Here is a 23,171-nt window from a genome sequence, read left to right as displayed (position 1 = left end):
GTACCTCAGGCATTCCCCGGTTTAATGATCTCCCTCCCCAAATGAAGTTATAGTATCATAACTTATGTGATTCCACTGAATTACAATATTTGGAACACGGCTTTGGAAAAAGACAATCACAACAGATATTCCTTACACCCTGCAACCCATTCCTAAGATGATATGGGTAAAACTTAATAATGTGGGTAAAGTACTGAGAATTTCAAGCCCCAAACCACTTGATCTCTTAACACCCAAATAAGCAAGGCAGGACTTACTTAATTGGGCTTGAAGTATATGGCAAATTACCACAACGGTTAATTACTGTCAATTGTAATCTAGGAGAAATGGTATTACTAATGATTGGCATCTTCCCAAACAACTGAATACGTGAGTTGTCCGTTTCCACAGGACAAAATCAACTTACAGTGTCTTTAACCTGATGGACAACTGTTTTCAGCATGGTTCCAATGTCTACGGACTCATTTCCATAGACCCGAAAGAAATCCTCAGCAACGAACATCTGTGATCTTCATGGCACAGTTTCTTGCATCTTATTCCTGTGCTGGCTTACTAACTTCTTTCTTAAATATCCAAGCAACAAAGAGTATTTTTAAAGTAGAATTTCAAATGGTTTGTTTTTCTTTCAATTTTTAATACAATTTTCATGTCCATTTCAGTAGAATCCCCTTTCAAATTCTAGCTCGCGTTCTGGTGAATAATCTGAAAAATATTTCTGTCTAAATAGTGAATAAACAAACACATGTAGAACCTTCATAGAGGGTCATTGCCACAGCCTTTTGGGGAGATTCTGTGCCCATTCATCAAATCTGAGTGTGTCATCTGTGCTAGAAATGATCATTAGGAAAAGGCTAGTTTCATATAAATAGCTCTAGGAGGACAAATTCAGTGCTGAGGAAAAATTTTATGACCACTTATAAAATTCAAGTGACCATTTTTCTCCTGTTACCTTAGCAAAGCCAGAAGTGAAAAAAAGTAAAGGCAATTTTCCTTGCACTCCAATTAAAACATGTTTTCTGATTTTTGTATATTTTTATTTAATTGTGAATCCACCCCTCATTAATTACTGACACTATAAATTAGATAGAACTCAACGTTCCAGGTGGCCTGCAGGCATTTACAGGTGTTGTCATGCGTATGGTATTTTATTTTATGTTCCATTTCATGATCATATAAAACACCTAAACTGTCATAATCTGAGGGTACAGATAAAGGGTAAGTTATGACTATGTGCTGTATATTTAAAGACAAATAAGTTGAAAGAAGCTGTTCAAGTACGGAAGGAAAAAGGGCATAAACTAGTCAGCCGGCTACGTGAACCCAGCAGAGGTGACTCCAAAGTCAAGATTCCCACAGCCTGCGGAGGCGCTTAAGAAGACAGACACGAGCAATTTGAAGAACAATGTGTGTTTGTTTAAGGAAATACATTCAGCTGTCCCTCTAAGGCAGTTTCAAGTTCATTAGGAGTCAAAAGAATCATATAACATAAAATACACTTATAACACTTTCCAGTGATAAGCAGCCTGAGGCATGAAATATATGCCACGCTCTCCATAAGGAGTTTATAGAAATAGCTGTGGATTTTATCTTTATTTTCAACACAAATGAAGTTCTGGAGCTAACACACCGTCAATGATAAGGGGGCCACTGAAACCATGAGTCGATATTAACACATATATAATGCAGCCCTATAGAACGAAAGGTGTCCGGAATTCCATCGTCAGAATGAAAGTGCAATTCAGAAAATAATGCCAAGAAAATCAATAACTGCAAAAAGGAAAATGAATCAAAAGGTTACGTCCCCCCAGTGTAGCTGTTCTAGACCAAGATAGGTAGAGTGAGTCATTCTGAACTAGTAAATGCCAGCGGAGCGCCCCACTTTTCTAAGTTCTGGAAACCTCCATCCTTTTGCAGAAGGACAGAACAGCAAGCAGATGCATTCATATGTGACTCTTTCATCTGCATATATGTATGGAAAACATCCCCTCAGGATACTGCTTCTGTTTTTGTGTGATTCAAAGAATAGCGATACTAGTTGAACAATATATTTTGACTTCTAAAGTTAATTCCTTCATTTCCTCAAGGGACTTAGAAGCTGATTTTTCTACCCTAGCCAACATACGTATTTTCATCCAACTTTATGTGTTCAATTTCCTAGAGATTAGATATCAAAATTATAGATAACATTTTGAAATTGCAATGAAAATTGAAAGTGCCATAGGTTACTAGATTCTTGCTTTTACATATTCTATTAATTCTGTTACAGAAAATACATTAGTCATGTATAACAAAGTGCTTAAAACAGTACCTGGTATATACCAGAATTCAAGAAATGTCAAATATTATTTTCATCATTTTTGGGATTGCAATTAATTCATTTACAGCTGTCCCATTTTCCTACTTGGATGAAAGCAAAGTTCTAATAATAAAACCATGTAAAATTGAAATTCAAATTTTTATAGTAACCATTTTAAATTTGGTGGAAGTTAGGCAATTTCTAAACTTTGATGATATTTAAAGCCTAGTTAGATGTGTCCCTTGCAGAAAAGCTCATTCAATTAATCTATGTTGACAAGCCCGAATATACTTTTTATTTCTCTGTGGCAGATTTAATCTTATACACTCGTACCCTAAAAAACAACAGTTAATCCACTCCCTTATTTAATTATATTCTTTTAGTACATCAAATACTCAGCTTCAGCTTAACTATAAATGCCCTTGACTTTTAATGCCAACTTGTGTTGGTGCAATGACTTTTCATTGGCTTCCCCACCCCTTGGCAGACTTCTGCTATAACTGGTACTCAGATTTAATGATACAGCACTATTAATTCTGACTTACAAAAATGACAGTTGAGTGTGGCTCAACCAAATAGGCAGACTGTCCAAGAAGCATAATTATACCAGATCAAGGTTTTAAAGAAGTTATCTTCTAAGCTTCCAAAGGCAGGGCACATTCGACCATACAAGCCCACTTCTTATCCCATCCCACTTTCCAGCAGTGCTTTTCAATGGCCATCTTTTCTTATCAGCACACAAAAATCTGTGCATTCAGGACAGGATTTTACAAAGATACATTGATATCTACTTTAAGACCAATTGTATTTGGCTAAGAGCCTCGTTGCTTTACGTGTAGCATTTGTTCTCAATAAATACAAATGCACAATATTTTTAACTCTAACATTCTTTGAGAGGGAACTCTCATTCCGTAGAGAGCATTAACTTGAAGAACTGGGGAGGTGGGAGGTCAATGCCATGATTTCTACGCAGGTCTAGACATAAGTGCAGCACAGAGTCCTAGACGGGAGGAACTCAAAGAGTAGGTAGGTGATGTGTGACAGCTAAGTTAAAAGACAATGCACAAATGATCACCTTCCACAAACGTGAGCTTTGCCTTTGGGGAGCATTGTGAAATAGAAGTATACATGAGATGGACAGACAGATAAGTGATAGGTAGATGGATGAGAGATAGATGATGGATAGACAGATGATAGATGACAGATAGGTAGATGGATGATAGATAGATGATAGACAGGTGATAGATATATAGATATATAGACACATAGATGATTTATAGATCACAGATAATAGGTAGATGATACATGACAGATAAATGATATAGATGGATGATGGACAGATGATAGGTAGGAAGATAACAGAGATAACAGATAAATAGATGATAGATGGGTAACAGATAGACGAGAGACACATAGCATGAGGATGAGAATGACTAAGTGTTCCCACAGGCAGAACCGGTCACAGGAGGCGCCGGTAACAGCAAAGCAAATGATGAAGGGTGTGAGGCTGATCAAGGTGTATCAGCGGTGTTACTGTCAGCCCTCATGCACCTCTGCTCCCGGACTGGCACCTCTGGTCCCGTGGAGCGTGCTCAAGCTGACCCCCCTGACTGTGCAGACGTAATCCCGTGGCGGAATGCATACAGTCGCCCATTCTCAGTCCACACCAGTACAGACTCCACATAGGGGAGCTCCTCCATAGAAGGCACTTCATATCAGGACTAGAGGAGCTGCAGATGTCAGGTCAGAAGTCCCAACAGGCGTTCATAACAGAGAAGTCAAGAGGGTATTTAACAGTGTCCTCCAGAGAGCCTCACCCATTAAGCCTCAGATCATTTTACTCAGTGGAAACAACAAAAAATATTTTAAACCTAGGGCGTACGGAGCGTCAACTGGTTCTGTAAAAAACAGTATCAACATTTGAGATGTGATATAATTTGGGAATTAAAGAGGCCAGCTACTTTCATCTTCACAGTTACATAGGGTATCAATATAAACATGTATTTTGAATAATAATTCATTTTTATCATTGATATTCAATTTGCAATAATTTCAAAAACTAACTTCAGTAATGATTTGTATAAGAAAGAATGTAGTAACAAAGATGTGTGTGACAGCTAAGACAATTCATGTTCTAACAATCACAGGACATCCAGCCAATTATCCAGCTTGACCACCAAAACACAAATGCTACCTCTGTTAAGACTAGTAGCAGGCTTGTTCCTTCCTGCCAATGCCGTAAGAAGCCTTACAAAAATTCTATCTAACTATAAATTTATTTTTTCTCATAGCAAAAATTTTAAAGACAGAGAGGGTTAATAGACACGAAATAAGGATATTTATAAGAAGATAAATAAAAAATATTCTCAAATAACTTTCTGGCCTCTGGATGACCACAGTTTGATTCTTTTTCAATTAATGATTGGATGCCTTGGCTAGTACGAAGTATAATGATTTTAAAACATCGTTCTTATAGTTTTCATTTGAATAAAAATATTTCATGAGTCAGAAGTATAGATAATATTCCTCAATAGTAGATACATATTGGATATGAATTCAGTTACAAATAAAATGTACTGTTCCATTTAATTCTATGTCTTATTCTACACATCCAATACCCCTGATGCTCTTTTGATCTCACATCTTTTCATTAACTCTACTTGTTGCCTCCTTTGTGGTTCTCCAATATCCCAAGCACCCCAGGGACTTTGCAAATGCTGTTTATGCCTGGAGCTATCCAGAAAAAAGCAGAACTTTCCCTCATTTCTTCTGGGTGCCTGATCAAACATCTTCTTAATCCCAGTGGCTTTTCCTATCTACCCAATAGAAAATAGAGATGCCCCACTCCACCTTCCAAAACTCCCTTTCCCTCTTGCTTGCTTTGTTTTTCTCCATAGTACTTAGCATCACGTGACAATTATGCTATTTATTTGCATTTCACCTTCCCTTCCCTAGTAGAACTTTGTTTGGTACATTGCTACAGTCACAGTTCTAGAGCCATGTCTGGAAAGCAATATGCTAGGTGATCAACAAATCTTTCATTAAGTGAATAAACTTCATTAGATGGTTATGGACTGTTCTGGGCAAAGCATTGGATTATACTCTGGGAATGCTTCAAACAAGAAGAAGAGGTACCCCAAATGAAAAAAAATATATACTGAGAGATTATTGGAATAAACAGATCATTTTCAATGTCTAAGACAGAACATAGAAAGTAAAAGAGAAATTACAATATATTTTTTTTGAAAAGAGAGAAGAAGAAGGCACATTTGAGCGGAGAAGACTTTTATGGAGGACGTGACATTTGAGTGACACAGTGCATGACGAGAGACGATTTCTATCCTCGCAGATGCTGGTGAAGGCCACCCGTCTCCAGGAAGATGTGGGGGCAAAGGCAGGAGAGAAGAGATTAGATGAGTTGTGGGGACACCCCAGTGGCCTGATAGCGCCCAGCACACAGGTGACATCGACAGGAAGCTTCAGTCAGTGACAACGATGTCTGTGTGGCAAGGTCATGTTTGTGTCTCATCGGGATCAGTGATTCCCAACATTCGGGAATATGAGAACCCTTTCCTCAAACATCGAAACATAATGATAGCCTGTGTGATACAGTTTTTTAAATAAAATATAAAATACATGGCAAAAGTTACTACTAATTTAGTACCACATTTAAATACATTTTTTTTATTAAACATGCCATTTTAGAACCAAAAAATGTCCATATGTATACATGCATGCGTATCTGATATACATATGGGTGTGTATACGTAATTTTTTTATCACCATACAGGAAATGATATATTCATATGGGCTCAGGGGCCACTGGCAGTAAACCCACGGCCACACGGCTCTGAGCATGCGAGCTCAGGGCCACAGTCTACACAATGGGAACCACCCAATGTCGTGGGGGGGAGAAGGTTACAATGAGAGCTATGCTGGGGAGTGCTGACAGCTACAGGTGGGAGCCACCTTAGAGAACACAGTCTGTGCAAGTCACAGAGGAGACCCTGGGACCCACAGAGATGACACGCAGTGGCCAAGATTGCAGGTCGGGCACGATGGCTAGGATTTACGTGCACGAAGTGATGTCTTCAAGTGTCCCCATAAGAAGATGGGTAAGGTCACCCAAACGTATCATCAGCAATCAGAAAGGAATATCTGCTCCCTTTTAGTGAAGTGACATAAACGTTACACATCTCAACTTAGATGTCCACTGTTTTCTTTGCTGGGACATGGGGATTGTAGAATTTTCAAAATTCGTCCTCTAGTATCACGTTAGCTTTTTTCTAAGCAATATATTCGCTAGCTTTTTTCTAAGCAATATATTCAACTTTAAGAATTTATCTCTATGTCCTTTTCAAAAAAACAAAAAAGATATTTTCTCAAGGTCACCTGGACCTTTAGCAAGGCAGTTGAAGATATACCTTGTTTTATACACCGTAGGAGTTTTTGAAAACTTAAACATCGACTGCACACTTTACTAAAGAGAAAGATGCAGTATGCGGGGGAAAAAAATCTATATTGCAACTCTAAAGGGAAAAGTTGTTCAGACTCAGGATGATTGAGCCGCAAGCTTAATTTGTAAAAACAGGTTTCCTTATATTAGAGTTCCGTAGCGTGGTTTCTACCTGTTTGGCTCTGGCCAATTCAGCGTCTGACGAAGGCAAACATATTTTAATACCACTTCACAAATGCTGTACGAAATTAACAGTTATTATGCAGTTATGCGCCGGTAAGAGCTGCGATCGGAATGAATGCTCAAGTTGTTTCGTTTTCCATAGCGATTGCTCTAGCTTCCTCCCCTCTCCTCCTTCTCTTCAGGGAATTATACATAACCAGTCTAGACAGGAGTGAGGAATGGATTTCAAAGTCCCGAATGAACTTCCAGGGGCTTCGTGCAATGCACACTTTCAGATGGGTTTACAAGTCGATTTGCTCTCCTTCTGCTTCTCGTTAGACCCCCGACAGACCTATAGGCACCCTTCCCTGTCCTCTTGTCGGGTTCTCTAAAAGAAAGTTGCATTATTTTCACGAGAGGATATTATATGAAATCTTTATGGAGTAAGAAAATTGGAAAGTTTATTCATGTACGTTTTCAAAAGAATCATAAGAATGCTTTCCTTCTTTCCCACATTGAGATTTTAAGTGTGCAATTATTACTTTAATTGGCTTACAATTGCCTCTAGGTTAGTTGATGCCTTTACATGATCAAAACACACATAAGAGATAGGATTGAAAATGGAAATGCGCTGGATTTTGGTGATGGGATAATTCAGACACTTTTATATTCCCATTGGAGAGCAAACAATTGTATTACCTTCCACTTTTGCAAATGTTATTAGCGTAAGATAGAAATTCACATAAGGACTATTTGCTTTTAGTACTAAGCTTTCTTTATACTTTAATTTTATTACATTCCTGCTCTCCAATATTTTATCTGCTTAGCATAGAGAAACAGCTAATGCAACATAATACAGCCAAGTAACACAATTAAATGTAAGCGACACAGTAGATTTTTTTAAACTGGACCATTTTGTACACCCTATTGTGTTCGTGGCTGTTTAATTACACATCTCCTGACTCGCCTCATGCAGTTCACCATCTCTTCCTGCTTGCTTCATCGCAGACTTCAGCAAGCACGTTTTAGGAAGAGAGACTCAGTACAATTTTTCTATGACTCTTTTATTTGCCGTGTGCATGAGGGGATGATTCCTCCCCTCCATGAGGGGTTATAGAAAGACACGGGAGCAAAGGAGCAAGATGGTTTCAAGTACATGCATGCATCATTTACATTCATTCTTGGAGAAGGAAATAATCAGCACTAGATGTGTAGGCTTTGTACCAATCATTTTCACAGGAAAAAAGAGCAGTTATCATACGTTGTTTCTGAACCACAAGAAAGAAAGGGCATGAAAAGGCAATCGGACATTTAAGGATGACTGGCAGTCCTAGCCCTCAGAGTGTTCTGTGGAGCATAGAACTTCTGTGAAGGAGAGAAATGTTAGTGTGTAAGCTGTAAGTGAAAACGGGGACCAAAGAATTCATGACAGCACTCAAAGCTGACTGTATTCTATCATCTTTGATAGCCTTTGAGAGTGGAACTGCTGCTCATAGCCTTTCTGTGTTTTAAAACAGTGGATAACATCTCAAGTCATCAGAAAGCATAATAAAAGTGCTGACTCTGACTATAGAACAAGTTGTAGCTGCCTGTCCATGATGGGGGACACAGTCCGTGATAGCATACACTGGACTAACACGGCGTTATTTCCTTCAGACAGCAGGAGAGAGAAAGTGAGAAAGAGTTGGGCTTCCGAGGCAGATGTGCGTTGGAGAGCTTTTCACGACAGGCACATTGCTTTGCCATAAAACAGCTTTATTCTAAGACGCTTTGATTTTTTACTAAATCCTAATGGCTTTCAATCCCCTCGTCATCTTTGTTCTGGACTTTAAACCAGGGTCATGGTGCTGATCCTTTTCTGAGAATCAGTTCCTTTCGGATAGATTACAGATGACTCCTTTTAACCCTTTGAAATGGTGCCTATAGTGAATTATGCTCCAAATAGCTCTGGACCAAGAAGTTTGGCAATGAATATCCTGTGAAATGCTCTGCTTGCCCTGCACAATTACCTCTCTCCCCTCCATTCTGAACTGTTTTATTTCCTCTGAGAGTTATAATTGAAATTGGATGAATAAATAGAAGAGTTAGGCTTGCTTCCCAAACCTTTCCGTAGACTTCCAGGAAAGAAAATCTATCACTCTTAGAAAAGAGAGAAAGAGAGAGAGAGAGAAAGCGACACTATCCAGTGACTGTGCCTGAATGAAGGATGCTGAGCTAGACTGAAATTACATTTGATCTGTTTCTCTGTTGATTTTGTCAACCTTTCTGAGGGTTTCCATAGTAACAAGTGAATTATCCTCTCTCTCCCCACAACATCTTTCAAGCATGTCACAGGGATAAACGTAAAGGTTAGGGTGAAAAAAACTACAGTATCTTTTTTTCTCCTTGCAGGATCTATCAGAAGAAGTCTTAGTTAGCCTTTTAAGAAATCAAGGAGGTTTCTCCCACCACTGTCCTATGAAAAAGTTGGGTCAGAATTTACTCACATCTCTGATGTCTGCGTTTGCTCCTGCACATGGTCATTCTGAGAACCGCCGACTTTCTAAGAAGTGACTGCTGAGACCCACGGAGACAAAGGAGGGGTGGTGCTCCCGCTTTGCAGGGACTGCTGCTCACTGATAGAAGGTAAGCAGCGATCACACAGTGAAAGCAGGGTAATACCATTCTCCGGAAATTACAGGGGAGACGCCACAGCCTGTCACTACTCTACGGGAGGCAAATCTGCTGGAGAAAACTGTATTCCCTTCACTGCTTCCAACCGCCATCAGGGGAGTTCTCCAGTGAAGCCTGCACGACTCACGAGCTGTGCTTGTGTCTATGTGGAATTAAGAACGGGCTCATCTATTCAGCAAGAACACCAACACGGAAAAACCTGAACCTGAAAGATAAACAAAACGCTGGTCCAATAGTGACAGGTATTAAACTCTGTCCTTTAGGTTCCTATGTCTTTTAGCCACTCGAGAACATGTAGGGGTGTGTTTTAATTTTGCAAACCAGCTAAATTCTTTTCTTCTCTGAGATCCCACTGCACTTTGTTCAATTATTAGAGCTGTGATCACTCTGAGTTTTGCCTATTTCTCTAGAGCCATGGCTTCTCAGGCAAAGCAAGAATTGCCTGTTTACCCATGATCAGGGAGGGGAACACACTAAGGTCTCAGGCTCCGAAAGTGCCTACTATGTGCCCAGGGACCGTCCTTAGAAAAGCCTTTCACGCAGACTTCTCCCACCTTCACCCCTGCTGCCTTGTTTGAGTCCTCTTCACAGTATTTGGGGCACATGCTGGTCCGCATTGTTTCCCAGTGTCACCTCAAATGAATGGGGAACAAGGTCTTCTGCAGTTTGGCCCTCTCCTCTCTGAGAGCGGTGCCAGGCACTCAAACACTCCCAGAGTGCCTGCTTTCAAATCTCCTTTATGTGCAATTACGGTGTCTGAGCAGCAGATTTTCCTTGAAATACAGAAGAATTTACACACCAGTGGAGAATTTCTCTGTCCTCAGACTGCCTGATCATGCCCCGAGTCTCACTTTCCAGCCCAAAGCAGGAGACATTTTCCGCTGTCCAAATCCTTTTTGAGTGTGAACAAACTCAGGCTACTTACTGACAGCAGGATGGATCATCTCCACAAGTCTTAACAGAAGGATTATTTCAGTGTCAAGGATATTTTTAGACTTAAGTAATTACTACATTTCATAATCACAGAGACAAGAAGTTTTCAGCAGGATTCCTGTCCAGCTGCCTTGACTTTTCTCTAACGAACTGTTTAGTGAGCCTGTGTCGATTATCTGCACTATATTTATCTGCACATAACTCGAAACGCTAGAGAGGTTTCCTTGTGTTTTCTCTAACAGTGAGATTAAAATGTTTCAATACTGAAAATAAGTAAGCTTTTTCTGACGGATCCTGAATACACATCACATTCCACACGCCCTCCCTGCTTCCTTTTTCTCCATCGCACTTTATAATCACCTGAAATACGTAGTCTGTATTTGCTTGTTTGTTTTTCTCCCTTCTGTCTCTGCCTACTAGAACAGAAGTTTTCTGAGGACAGGGCTATCTTTTTTTTAGTGATGTCTGTCCAAGTTCAGATCAGCTCCTGGCACAAAGCAGCCTGTTGTCAAATATAATATTTGCTTGAATAAATGACTTTTTATAACTAAATGTAAATTACAAAGACAACACAACCACAGACTATTTTTCAATGAATTCAGCCAACAGCCAAATTCATGCTCATTGACTAAAGTTATTTTCTTACTTAATGCAAATACTTGTCATTTTAGGTCTATCTTTTGGTCTTAAGGTTAATTTGAATGAGTTCACTGATTTGAATGAAATTATATATAGTCACAGGTGTGGAGATATATTTAACAAAGTCAAAACCAATAAGCAAATTCTCTCAATAAAAGGTACTTATGCCCTAAGACCAATAAACCATAAAACCTATTATAATCAAACAAAATTAATACAGTCTTTGTGTGATACATGTGGGATACATATTTATGATATGAATAAATATGTCATTGATGATTATTAGGCAGTAATAGCCTAGTGGCATAATGACACAAATGATATTAATTTGATTATTACAAAGTACAATTAAATTTGTACTTTTTTACATTGTTATTTTTCATTATAATTCACACCGATCTGAACAATTTTTGCAAAGACCATGTAATAACTTAACTTTGTGCACTATAAAACAACCCCCCACAGAGCCTCACCATCATCACACATTGACAGACACCCATCAAAGCAAACATCCTGACTAATACCATCAATGTTCAGCGAAATTTGTCCTGGTAATCTTGTACCAGAGTTGACTTTCTGAGGTTCCATATAGGAATTTCCATCTTACCAACCCCTTTCTATGTTATTTTTCTCACCTCAGGGCATATAAGGCATTTACTCTTGAATTTTTACGTCTGGGACTCGTTGCTTGAGTCCTGGAGGGCTTTAAACCATCAAAACTGGGTCAAATATACCTGATGAATTAGGGCCAACTTCCAGGGTACCTTCTGCAGGACAAGTAGGCAGATGAGAGGAAAGTGGGGCTAGTGGCAGAAGGAGAGAAGGCTTTGGTAAAATCTGAACCTGAGAAACCTGTAGTCAAGTAAATATGGAGGAAGAAATGCTTATATAAGGGACAGAGGGGCAGCTGAAGAGAGAGGACAGCTCCAGGCATCCCATCCTTCTTTTTCCTACCTTCTTCAAGAACCCAGTGGAACCACAAAAGACTCTAAATAGCCACAGCAATCTTGAGAAAGAAAAACAAAGTTGGAGATATCCTGTTTTCCCCCAAAATAAGACCCAGCTGGACAATCAGCTCTAATATGTCTTTTGGAGCAAAAATTAATATAAGACCCAGTATTATATTATATTATTTTATATAAGACCAGATCTTGCATTATAGTAAAATAAGACAGGGTCTTATATTAATTTTTGCTCCAAAAGACACATTAAGAGCTGGCTGTCTGGCTAGGTCTTATTTTCTGGGAACACGGTATCACACAACCTGATATCAAACTATATATACTACAAGCTTATAGTAATCAAAACAGCATGATACTGGCATAAAAACAGACACATAGATCAATGGAACAGAATAAAGAGTCCAGAAATAAACCCACGCCTACATGGTCATTTAATCTGTGACAAAGGAGGCTGGAATATACAATGAGGAAAGGGCAGTCCCTTCCATACAGTATGCTGGGAAAACTGGACAGTCACATGCAAAAGACTGAAACTAGACCACTTTCTAACACCATACACAAAATTGACTCAAAATGGATTAAAGACTTGAATGTAAGACTTGAAATCATAAAACTTCTGGAAGAAAACACAGGCAGTAAGCTCCTTGACATCAGTCTTGGCAGGGATATTTTGGATTTGACACAAAGAACAGAGGCAGCTAAAGGAAAAATAAACAAGCAGGACTTTACCAAACTAAAAAGCTTCTGCACAGCAAAGGAAACCACCATTGAAATGAAAAGGCAGCCTGCAGACTGGGAGAAGATATTGGCAAGCCATCGTATCTGATTAATATCCTAACTACATAAGGAACTCATACAACTCAATAGCAAAACACTGACAAACAATCTGATTAAAAGATGGCAGCGGATCTAAACAGACATTTTTCTAAAGAAGACATACAGATGGCCAGCAGGTACATGAAAAGATGCTAAACATCAGGGAAATGCAAATCCATACCTCAGTGAGACACCACCTCACACCTGTCAGAATGGCTGTCATCAAAAAGACAGGAGATAACAAGTGCTGGCGAGGACATGGCATTCCTTACGTCGTTCTGTTGCGAGTGTTTTATTTCCTTGGGGACTAGGGCAGTATGACTTCAGGGCCGCGTGAAGAGGCACTGCACTGGGGGGGCGCTGGAGAAGACTCAATAAAGGGACAGGACCATGCCATTTGCGCTGTACTGAAGTCGCGGAAATGATGTCTCCTGGAAGTCGTCCCAGGGAGGGAACACTGCGCGGTTTAAGAAGAGCTGAAATGAGAGCTAATGTTATGTAGGGGGTCACCTGGGCTGCCAGGCTTTCATCAAAGAGTTTTATGCGGATCACTCACTGAATACTGCAAGCAATCCCATGATGGGTGGATGTATTATTATCATTGTCATTTTATTGTTATTCTTCTTATTATTCCTGTCCTCATTGTATGTTTCAGTAAAATGAGGCTGAGAGATGAAGGGTTCTCATGACAGTTTTGCAGGGAGCAAGTGGCAGTGCCCCTGCTTCAAGCAGGCTGATCTTTCTCCAGAGCCAGGACCCATAAAATGCCATGGGTCTACTTCTGCAACTGGAGGGGGGGGACCCTTGGGGACATGCTTCCATAACAACGAGTGCTGCCAAACTAACTTCTAAGGGCTGCATGCAAGGAAATACAAGGCTTTGGCAGGCTGGAAGGACATTCAAGTTCAAAACCACAGTGGGCTCAGCTCTGCCGTGGTGACGTCCCTTCCCCACCCATGTCACCTGGCCTGCCTCGTCTCCCATGCCCCAGCCCTCACTCTTTCCTCCAAATAAATCTCTAAAAGAACATTTAAGGAATACCCAAGAGTGTCAAACTAGTTAACTTGAACCTTGTGATACTCACATTGCAGAGAATGACTGGAATAACAGAACACTGACACTGAAACGGTGTGAAGAAGTGAAGCCGCCCAGATTCCTCACTCACTGATGTCTGGTGCACAGCAGACGGCTCTCACACGTTTGCCATTTGCCGGACAGGAACCTGGAAGCATCTGGAAGGCCGGACCTCTGAACCAAGGTTCAGAAAACTGAACCAAGCACCTCCCGCGGGTCTGAAATGCAGGGCTCCCCGGAGTTAGCCCAGAGAACACGTGATCCCCAGACTTATTTCCTTCCCTGGTTCCTACAAGCGGTACCTACACTGTCCTTGTGTCAGCTTTTCTCAGGTTGGATAGAAAGTGGCCCTATGAACACGTCTCTGATGTCCCTCTCGTCACTCTCCAGTGCAGGGTACACAATGGGCCTTCTTTACCCTCTTCTCGCGTCAGGCCAGCTGTCCCTGTGGTCACTCTGCCTTTTCTCCTCTCAAATATGAACTCTGTCTTCTTTCTTAAAACATCTCCTTGCCAGTACAGGACCCATCCATTCCTCACAAAGGCCCGCCATCAGGTCCTTTCAGGGATAACAACCAAGCCGTGTTCAACCCTGGAACCATCACCAATCCACATTTCCAACAATTAAGGAAAACAAAACATAGCTACATCTTTTTACATGTCTGTGTTAAGTGAGCTGCTGGCTTGCCAAATGCCTCTGGAATTGGACCCACACCTATTAGTGGGTGATATAAAAATAGTTATTAATTAAAATATCCAGCAGCTATCATGTTAACATATCAAATTAATTTTGAAATGAAAACGATTTTATTTTAAAAGATACAAGTTTTCTTGTCATTTCATCTAGTACATCAGTTTATTAGTATATTTGTGATTGCTCTTTTTTAAATCTGAGGGAACATAAATTTCCTAACATTTGCTCCAAGTTGTCATTTATAATAATGGTCCAAACTAGGGAATGAAGCATCATTCTAAATTTTTTCCCCTAACTGGTGCATTAAACGGTTTTATGTATCTGCAGAAGACTTTTCTAAGCTTTTTATTTTATTTTTTGTAAACTGTAATTAGATTTTATTAAGACTTTATTCATTTCTTTGGACTTTCTCTAGTTCCTTAGACTCTAATCTCAAAGAAGTCTTTGACATCATTAAGTTTTTGAAATATTTAAAACTTACAAGCATTAAACTTAGCTGAAATATTTCTCCTTTATAACTCACATTACAATGGACTATATTTTCACTGCGTCTGCTCAGTGATAATTATTTTTGAGCGTCCTCATTTTTGCTGCTCCCTCTTCTTTGTATGGTTTCCTTTCCATCTTACTTTTATCTTTTCTTGTAGCCTAACTTTGATTATTCAGAGAGCTTTTTCTTCTTGGAGGGCTTATGTTCCCATTTACATCTGGATAAATTTGCATTGTGCCAAAGATAATGGCATTCTATCTTTTAAAATATTTTTTTATGACATCCTTTGGATAGGTCTAAATATTTAATGGTTACTAAGACAATTTTTGAAAAAAGAAGAGTAAAGCATATACAATTAAGTTAACCTTGAATTTCCAAGAGATCATAATTAAAAGTATAAACTGAATTATTTGTGCCTATTTAAAGAGTTTTCCTCACTTCATCATATTTTAACAAACATTGGTCGTTACATACTAACAACGAAGCAATCCGAAGCCTAAAGAAGCGTGAAATGTCTTTGGGATGACAGTCACATAAAAGGTACTATATCTGTTAGAAACGACCTCACAGACATGTGAACACAATAGTAAAGGTTACTGGAGGTGGGCATGATGTGGGCAACTGCTGAGCTACGTTCCCTGCAGGTGTTGTATTCATGAAAAACACTTCCTCAGTAGCTCATAACTGTGTCTCAGACACAGCATTTGAACTGTGTCTTGAGATGGAGGGATACCACTGAGGTTGCAAGCAATAATGGTTTTAAAGAAATTAAAGCATCCTTGAAGTCTCAGTAGTTTCCATGATCATGAAAATTACGTGTTGAATTTCACTATACCAGAATTTACAAAATAAGAAAGATATACTTTATTATTCATTCATCTATCTATCCCTCCCATCCCATCCATCCTATCCATCCATTCATCCATCCATCCACGCATTCCATCCATTCATTTCATCCATCCACCCATCCATCCATCCATCCATCCATCCATCCATCCATCCCATCCCATCCATCTGTCCATCCATCTATTCACATATTCATCTATCCATCCATCCATTTCATCAATTTATCCCTCCCTCCCTCCCTCCCTCCACCTATCTATCCTAAAACCCACAGAGTTGTGAGCTGTAACACTACCCAGCAAAACCATGTCAGATGCTTGGGGCATGCATCATACTCCAGTAGCCAGACTGTAGCTGGAGAGGACGCTTAAAAAAGCAGAGAAGGTGCAGGGCAGTGGTGCTGACCGGCAAGTGGTATCTGAATCAGATAAAGGCAAAATGTAGCAAATTGCCACGGAGAAACGAAGCGTGGGCAGTCCTATTGCACAAATTGCTGATTCCCAGGGTGCTGCCTTTCTTTTTTTCTGGCTGATTCTATCTTTGTCAACTTCTTCCACTAACTTGCCCTGACTTTCTTCTTTCTCACCTCTGAACCAGAGCATCTGGTTTTATATTTCTATTCTATTATTTTTTTCCTTTTCTGTCTTCTATCTATATAAAATTATACTTGAGTGTAGCTATGTGGTTGTGGAGTGTAACTGGGGGGTAAGACATTTCAGGTTCCTATGGTATGAGGCAGGGAAAAGGTACATGATGCTAAAAAAAAAAGGCTGGACCACAAGATCTAGCACTTTAATGTTTGATGCCTTGCATTTTCTGCTTTAAAGAAGTATACTTTATCATGTTGAGGACCAAATGTTATTATTTTACATCATCACCCCTTGTGTCCACCAACATTAGCTTTGTGACATAAGCAAGGTAAACACATATGAGATATTTGAATTAAAAAAACTCCACTGATTAATGAAAGAAGATGAATGGAACCACATAAACAATTATTAAGTGTTTACTTTGTGCCACGGATTTTACTTAGGTAATTTTATTTGGTCTCAAAGCAGCTATGAGAAGAAGGAGTCATTGTCTCATTTTACAGATGAGGGGACTAAGGTTTAAATGTCAAGTTCACAAAGCTGACAAGAAGCAGAGCTGGAAATCGAATCCATGCCTGTGAACTGCACACGTCACGCCCAATCCATGATACCACTATCTATGGATTGAACAAATTGACGTCAGACAACGAAACCAAATTCAGAAAACAGTAGAGAGCAGAGAACATGATTTGGATTTCATTCCAGTTTGAATTGGCTGGGATTACGTCCATCACTTTGGAAAATATACCTGCTTTTAATGTGTGAGACAATGGGGGAGTAAATTTGCTACCTGGGATTTCAACATAGAATGCATTCTGATACTGTCCCATCCTACTACTCCAAATAGAGGATTCTAGAGATGGGTTTACAAGGATTCTAAAGAAATTTATGTAATGGCAGAATAGGAGCCTATTCAATGATTATGATGTATAATACCAACCTAAAGTCCACTGTGGACTTAGAAAACGTTCCTCAGGCATATGAATCAAGTGGGTTAGAATGACCTGGAGAAAGCTTCCGATTAAAAATAGATAAAATTAAGTCAGAACGTTAAGCCACACATGCATACAATCTTGCACATATTGGGCTATACTTATGAAGGTTTGTGCATACTTCAAAATGGTACAATTTAAAGTGGACAAAGACCAATACCAACCTCTGTGTGATTCCTCACAGACTTTTAAAACAAACTACTAGCTAACCGTAAATTTCTATTTATGGATCATAGTCAGCATATTTTGTTTTCTAATGATAATATCAAAATCGTTACTCCAAAACTTCTAATCATTTCCATGTAAAATGTGCATAAAATTTCTATTAGTCATATATGCAGAGGGTACCAAAATTATGTACACATTTTAAGAAATGAAAAATCTACTGAAATTGTAATACTCGATATATACCGATAACAAAAGATGGCTACAGGTCACATGTGACTTCTGCAATTACAAGAGGTGCTCAAAGTGGTTCCCATCAGCGTCTAGACACTTCTGATGACGGCAAACCACAGTGTCCACATGTATATATATTTTTGGCATCCCTGGTATGAACAATATTTCTTTTATCCTGTTTGCAATGTGAAACCCACAGCAGTCTTGGTCCCCTAATTCCTTTCCTGTTCATATTTCCTTGTTATCATCACACCAATGAACTACTGCAGCCTGCGGAGTTGAACAAACTGAATTTTCAGGTATAATTTAGCATTACATAGCCTGAGGGCATTTCCGAATCCAGCTTCGATACTGTGTGTGTGTGTGTGTGTGTGTGTGTGTGTGAATGGGCTTACAACCACCTGGATGGTCTCTGACCTCAAATGTGTTCAAAGACAACTATTTGAATAAATAGTTGCTTGCCATCAGCAGACCTCCTATGTGGACAGGACCCATGTGAAGGAAATTCCTAATTCTCTCACCATTGTAAAAACCACTTTCAGATGTTTCCTTAACTGGCCATGGAAGCAGAAACTGGAGCTCTAAGGTGGAAAAAGGAGTCTCACAATGTAGTTTCCAAACTTCCTCCTTTAATAGGGTGAACACTACGTCTCATGCTATCTTTAAGTCATGCCTCGGAAAGCTTCAGAAAGCCCATGTGGACTACTGTGCAATAAATATTTAAAGGCATTATTAGGGGGCTCACAAGATATGAACACAAATATGGCATGTTGAAAAGGTGATTGTTCAATTAAAGTAGGTTCCCAACTTCTAAGACGACAAAAATAAATGTTCGTAAGAAAATACTCTAACTGAGATATCAGCTTGGACCTATCTGATTTTGATTCAATGGGAAAAACTATTTCTGTTTGACTTTTGCTGTTTTCCGGGGGCGTAGATGGTACGTGTCTCCATAAAAACCTATGTTTTCCCCTGGACTGAATTAACTTAACTCTTCACTATAAAATTTAGGATGCCATCTATGATCCTTCATTGCAATGAAATTTAACTTTAATTCTTTTCGTATATCCAACACATACACTTTGTGCACTCACATTGTGCCACTTGGATGAAGAATCACGTAGTTTTTATTTTAGTGGGGAAAACAGACATCAGATGAGTGCTCACAGGAGAGAACCCATTCTTTAAATCCATAATAGGAGCTCTGGAAGAATACGTGTGGCCCTGTGACAGGGTATAAGCAGCAGCCCTGGACAGTAAGTTGGCCCACTCTTCTCAGAGGCTATGTGACAGTGCTGTGCAAGGAGCGTTGAAAGAGTCACAGGTGACCACAAAGTATCCGTGAGCGTTACTGAGATCGGCGGACAGCTTATAGGAGTCTGTTGATGTATGAACGGACGATGGTGCACAATTGGCATTGGACAAATAACGCTGATAGAAGTTATTCTTAGGTTGTTTGCTACCAACATGTAATCCTACTCCAAACAACTGTTCATGACTCCAATTGAGACAATAATATTATAGTTAATAGAATTCTAATAAGATAGAAACTGCCCAGGTCCTTGCAACTGTTGATACACTAGCACAGGGCGAATTCGTTGATCTACCGTGACGAGCAAAGGGCAGAGGGTAAGTCACACCTGCAAGGACTCGCTACTTAGTGGGGCAGTGACACTTATTAGGTGCCTTTCTCATGCAGACGTGGAGGATGACACTGGACGTAATAAAGGCAGAGCTGGTGGTCTGAAAGTTTTCAAGAGTGGAGATGGAATTGAACCGATAAAATTAGTTTCAGTTTCTATTCCACATGATCACAGATAAGCGTGCCAGGACTAAACTCTAATTACAGGACAGGATAAACGTCATTTATCCATTGGGTTCGAAGCCTTGACCCTCATACGGAATGCTGACCATGTTCTTTCCTATCAGTTAGGAATCAGTTGCAGAGAGCAGACTCACTTCTAGGTACTTTATACAGAAAGGGATTTACTCCAAGGCACAAAAGAGCTTACAGACTCACTGAGAGGAATGAGGAAACCGGCTTTACATGGAGCTTTCCTCAAAATCTCTCAAAACCACACCACATGACTGAACAGCCAGACGGGCCGCTGCCATCTGGAGGCTAGGGACCCACTTTGGAGGGTGCAGTAGGCTGTGCCGTTGTGTTAGAAGCATGCCCCCACTGCCATCCATTGCTACAGCTCACATGCCTTGAGACTAGGAAACAATAGTTAGCTCTGGAACCAGGCTATGCCAGTTACAACCTACATCAGCAAAATAAATGGCTCCCGCTTTGCCTTTTTAACTTCCCAGTTTCTAAGCAGAGCAAGAGACAAGAGACTGAGATGGATACTGTATGCCTGTCTATTAGACTCATCATCTGTGGGGAGCAGCAAATAGGAAATGTCATATTACGTCCACTTAATGCATTGCTTTGCCTCAACAGAATAAAGCAGAGGAAATTATGAAACTTCTCTGAATAACAGTGATAACAGTTTTTAAACAAAATCCTTGTCATGTTTCTCTCCATACTCTCCACTTAAAAATGTCTGATGGCTTCCGTTCAGTTAATAAAATCCATGGGAATAGTAGCGATGGATTCACAAGAGGGACAAGTTAGTCCCTGCTCATACAAAAGCGAGGGGAACAAGAGGGACAAACCTTCAGTTGTAAAAGAAAGAAACCATGGAGATGTAGTGTACAGTGCAGGGCATACAGTCCACAATATCAGAATAACTTTGCAGGGTGACGGATGGGTATCAGACTTACAGTGGTTACCACACCTTAGGGTACAAGGCATATAAATGTGGACTCACTATGTGGTTCACCTGAAACCAATATAATGGAATATGCCAACTATACTTTAATGAAACATTTAAAAACCGTTTACAACTTAAGTGGCGCAGACACTAACTGACAACACGATCCCACAAGCCCAGAAAGATACTTCTGTACGTGAGATTCATGTGCATAAAACTGATATCGTGAAACAAATACACAGAGAAGTGTACAGAGGACCAACGTGGGGCTCGATACATTCACAAAGTGAACACACTATGTAATCAGTACCCAGGTCAAGAAGCTGTCCCCTTCCTGTCTCTTCCCAGTCACCTCTTCCCAAAGTTTGCCACCATATTAACTGATAACACCATAAATTAGTGGTATCTGTTTTCGAACTGTATATGCATAGAATCATTCCCTGTGTACCTGTGGCTTCTTGTCCTCAAAATTATGTTTGGGCATTTGAAAATGTTGGTGGGGACCACAGTTGTTTGTCCATTTTTATTACTGCATACTCTTTGATTGGATCAACACACCACACCTTTTTTTTTGTGTGTGGCCATTTTACTGTTGGACTTTTGGGTGGTTTCGAGTTTGCAGCTATTAGGAATAACACTCTTATGAATATATTTGTGAAAACATATACATTTGCTTTTAGGGGACATATATTTAGATCTAGTCACAGAATTACTAATTCATAAGGTAATGGATGATCAGCCTTCACAGGTATGACCAAGACCCTGCTTTAATTATTGTAGAAATATGCTTTCTAAAGTGCATGTATCAAATAGCTGTCTCACTGGCAATGCATGGGGGTTCTAGACATTCCTCATCCCTGCTGACGCTTGTCAGTGTGTTTATTTTAGTCATTTTGGTGGGTGTATTCTGGGATATCACCATAGTTTTAAGCTGCATTTCCCTAGTGACTAATGAGGTTGAAAACCATTGTGTCTTTGTTCATTTGTATTCCTCTTTTCAAAGAGCTATTTCAAGTTTTTCCACATTTCTCTGTTGAGTTGTCAGTGTTTTTTTTTATTTTTTCAATTTGATTTGTAGAAATTCTTTACAAATTCTCGATAGGAGTCCCTTGTCATACATACGTGTGTGTCTGCACACACGTATACAGAGGGTGCCAAAAATGTATACACATTTTAAGAAGGGAAAAAAGTGTATTAAAATTGTAATACTCAGTATATACTGATGAATACAAGTCACATTTGGCTTCTGCAAGTACAAGAGGTGCTCAAAGTGGTTCCCATCAGCGTAATTTTAATAAAGTTTTTCCTCTCTTAAAACATGTATACTTTTTTTGGCACCTTCTGTATATGTATATATGTATGTATATATGTGTGTATGCATGTACACATGTGTATGTTCTTCTATACTATCTGTGGCTTGATTTTCACTCTCTAAATAATGTACCTGATAAACACAAGTTCTTATTTTTAATGAGCTCAAATTTTTCAAGCTTTTTCCTATTGTGGTTATTATTTTCTGTTGTCTTTAAGAAACCTTTGTGCCCACCAAGATAATGAAAATATGCTCTTACGATTACTTATAGAAGTTTTATTATTTTCACATGTTGATCTCCAATTGAAATTAATTTTTTTATACGGTGTGAGGTGCGGGGGGGTCAAGATCAGTGTTTTTATCTATCTGTTATCTATCTGTCTGTCTGTCTGTCTGTCTGTCATCTGTCTATCATCATCATGTTACTGGAGGCCCAATTTATCTCACACAGCATACAAAGCCTATCTTTTCCCTCCTGCAGTGCAATGTCACCTTTATTAGGAATCAATTGACCATACATATGTGAGTCTATTCTGTATTCGATACTCAGTCCCAATTTTCTGTTGGTTTACCCTTCCAGCATTACCACACACATTGTCTTAATTATTATAACTTCATACGACACCAAGTCTTGTTGTCTATTGGTTATGTCTACCATTTTTGTCTTTTGCTTCATGAGTGTTTTTCTGTTCTTATGCTTTTGTATTTCTATATTAAATTTTACAAGATTGTCAGTTTTCATTTTAAAATTGATTGGGATTTTGATTAGGATTGCACTGAATCTATACATTAATTTAGTGAGAAATGGTACCAGAGTAGTAGGTCTTCAAATCCATGAACAGGTTTTGCAGGTTTCAAGGTCTTGCCCATCTTTAATTAAATTTATGCTGAAACGTTGAAGCTTTTCAAAGCTACTTTAAATGATGTTTCTTTAAAATTTTATTTTCTATATATTTATTGCTCTTGATGGCATATAGAAAAAGTTTCACTTTGCATATTGACCTTTTAGAATTGCTAAACTAATTTTAACATATTAAACCAGTCTACATTGCTTTAGAATTCCTATATGTCAATTCAATTAT

General features: G+C 39.3%; 1 protein-coding gene across 19 annotated transcripts in view; it reads right to left on the bottom strand.

The window, feature by feature from the left end:
- RALYL (RALY RNA binding protein like) overlaps positions 1 to 23,171 on the bottom strand; it is a 498,623-nt gene that overhangs the window by 133,107 nt on the left and 342,345 nt on the right. The window contains exon 1 of one of the 19 annotated variants that reach the window (XM_081069850.1): positions 9,401 to 9,539. The exons of 17 other annotated variants lie outside the window; for them this stretch is intronic. In XM_081069850.1, coding sequence (XP_080925976.1) covers positions 9,401 to 9,437 — 37 coding nt within the window. In that variant the 5' untranslated portion in view covers positions 9,438 to 9,539. Of the gene's footprint in view, positions 1 to 9,400; positions 9,540 to 23,171 lie in introns of those variants that run through there. One more of the 19 variants, XM_081069852.1, reaches the window with a different exon arrangement.

Source organism: Rhinolophus hipposideros, assembly GCF_964194185.1.
Source record: "Rhinolophus hipposideros genome assembly, chromosome: 13".
Taxonomy (NCBI): domain Eukaryota; kingdom Metazoa; phylum Chordata; class Mammalia; order Chiroptera; family Rhinolophidae; genus Rhinolophus; species Rhinolophus hipposideros.
Note: the sequence above shows the minus strand (reverse complement) of the source record. Positions and strands in the feature narration are given on the sequence as shown.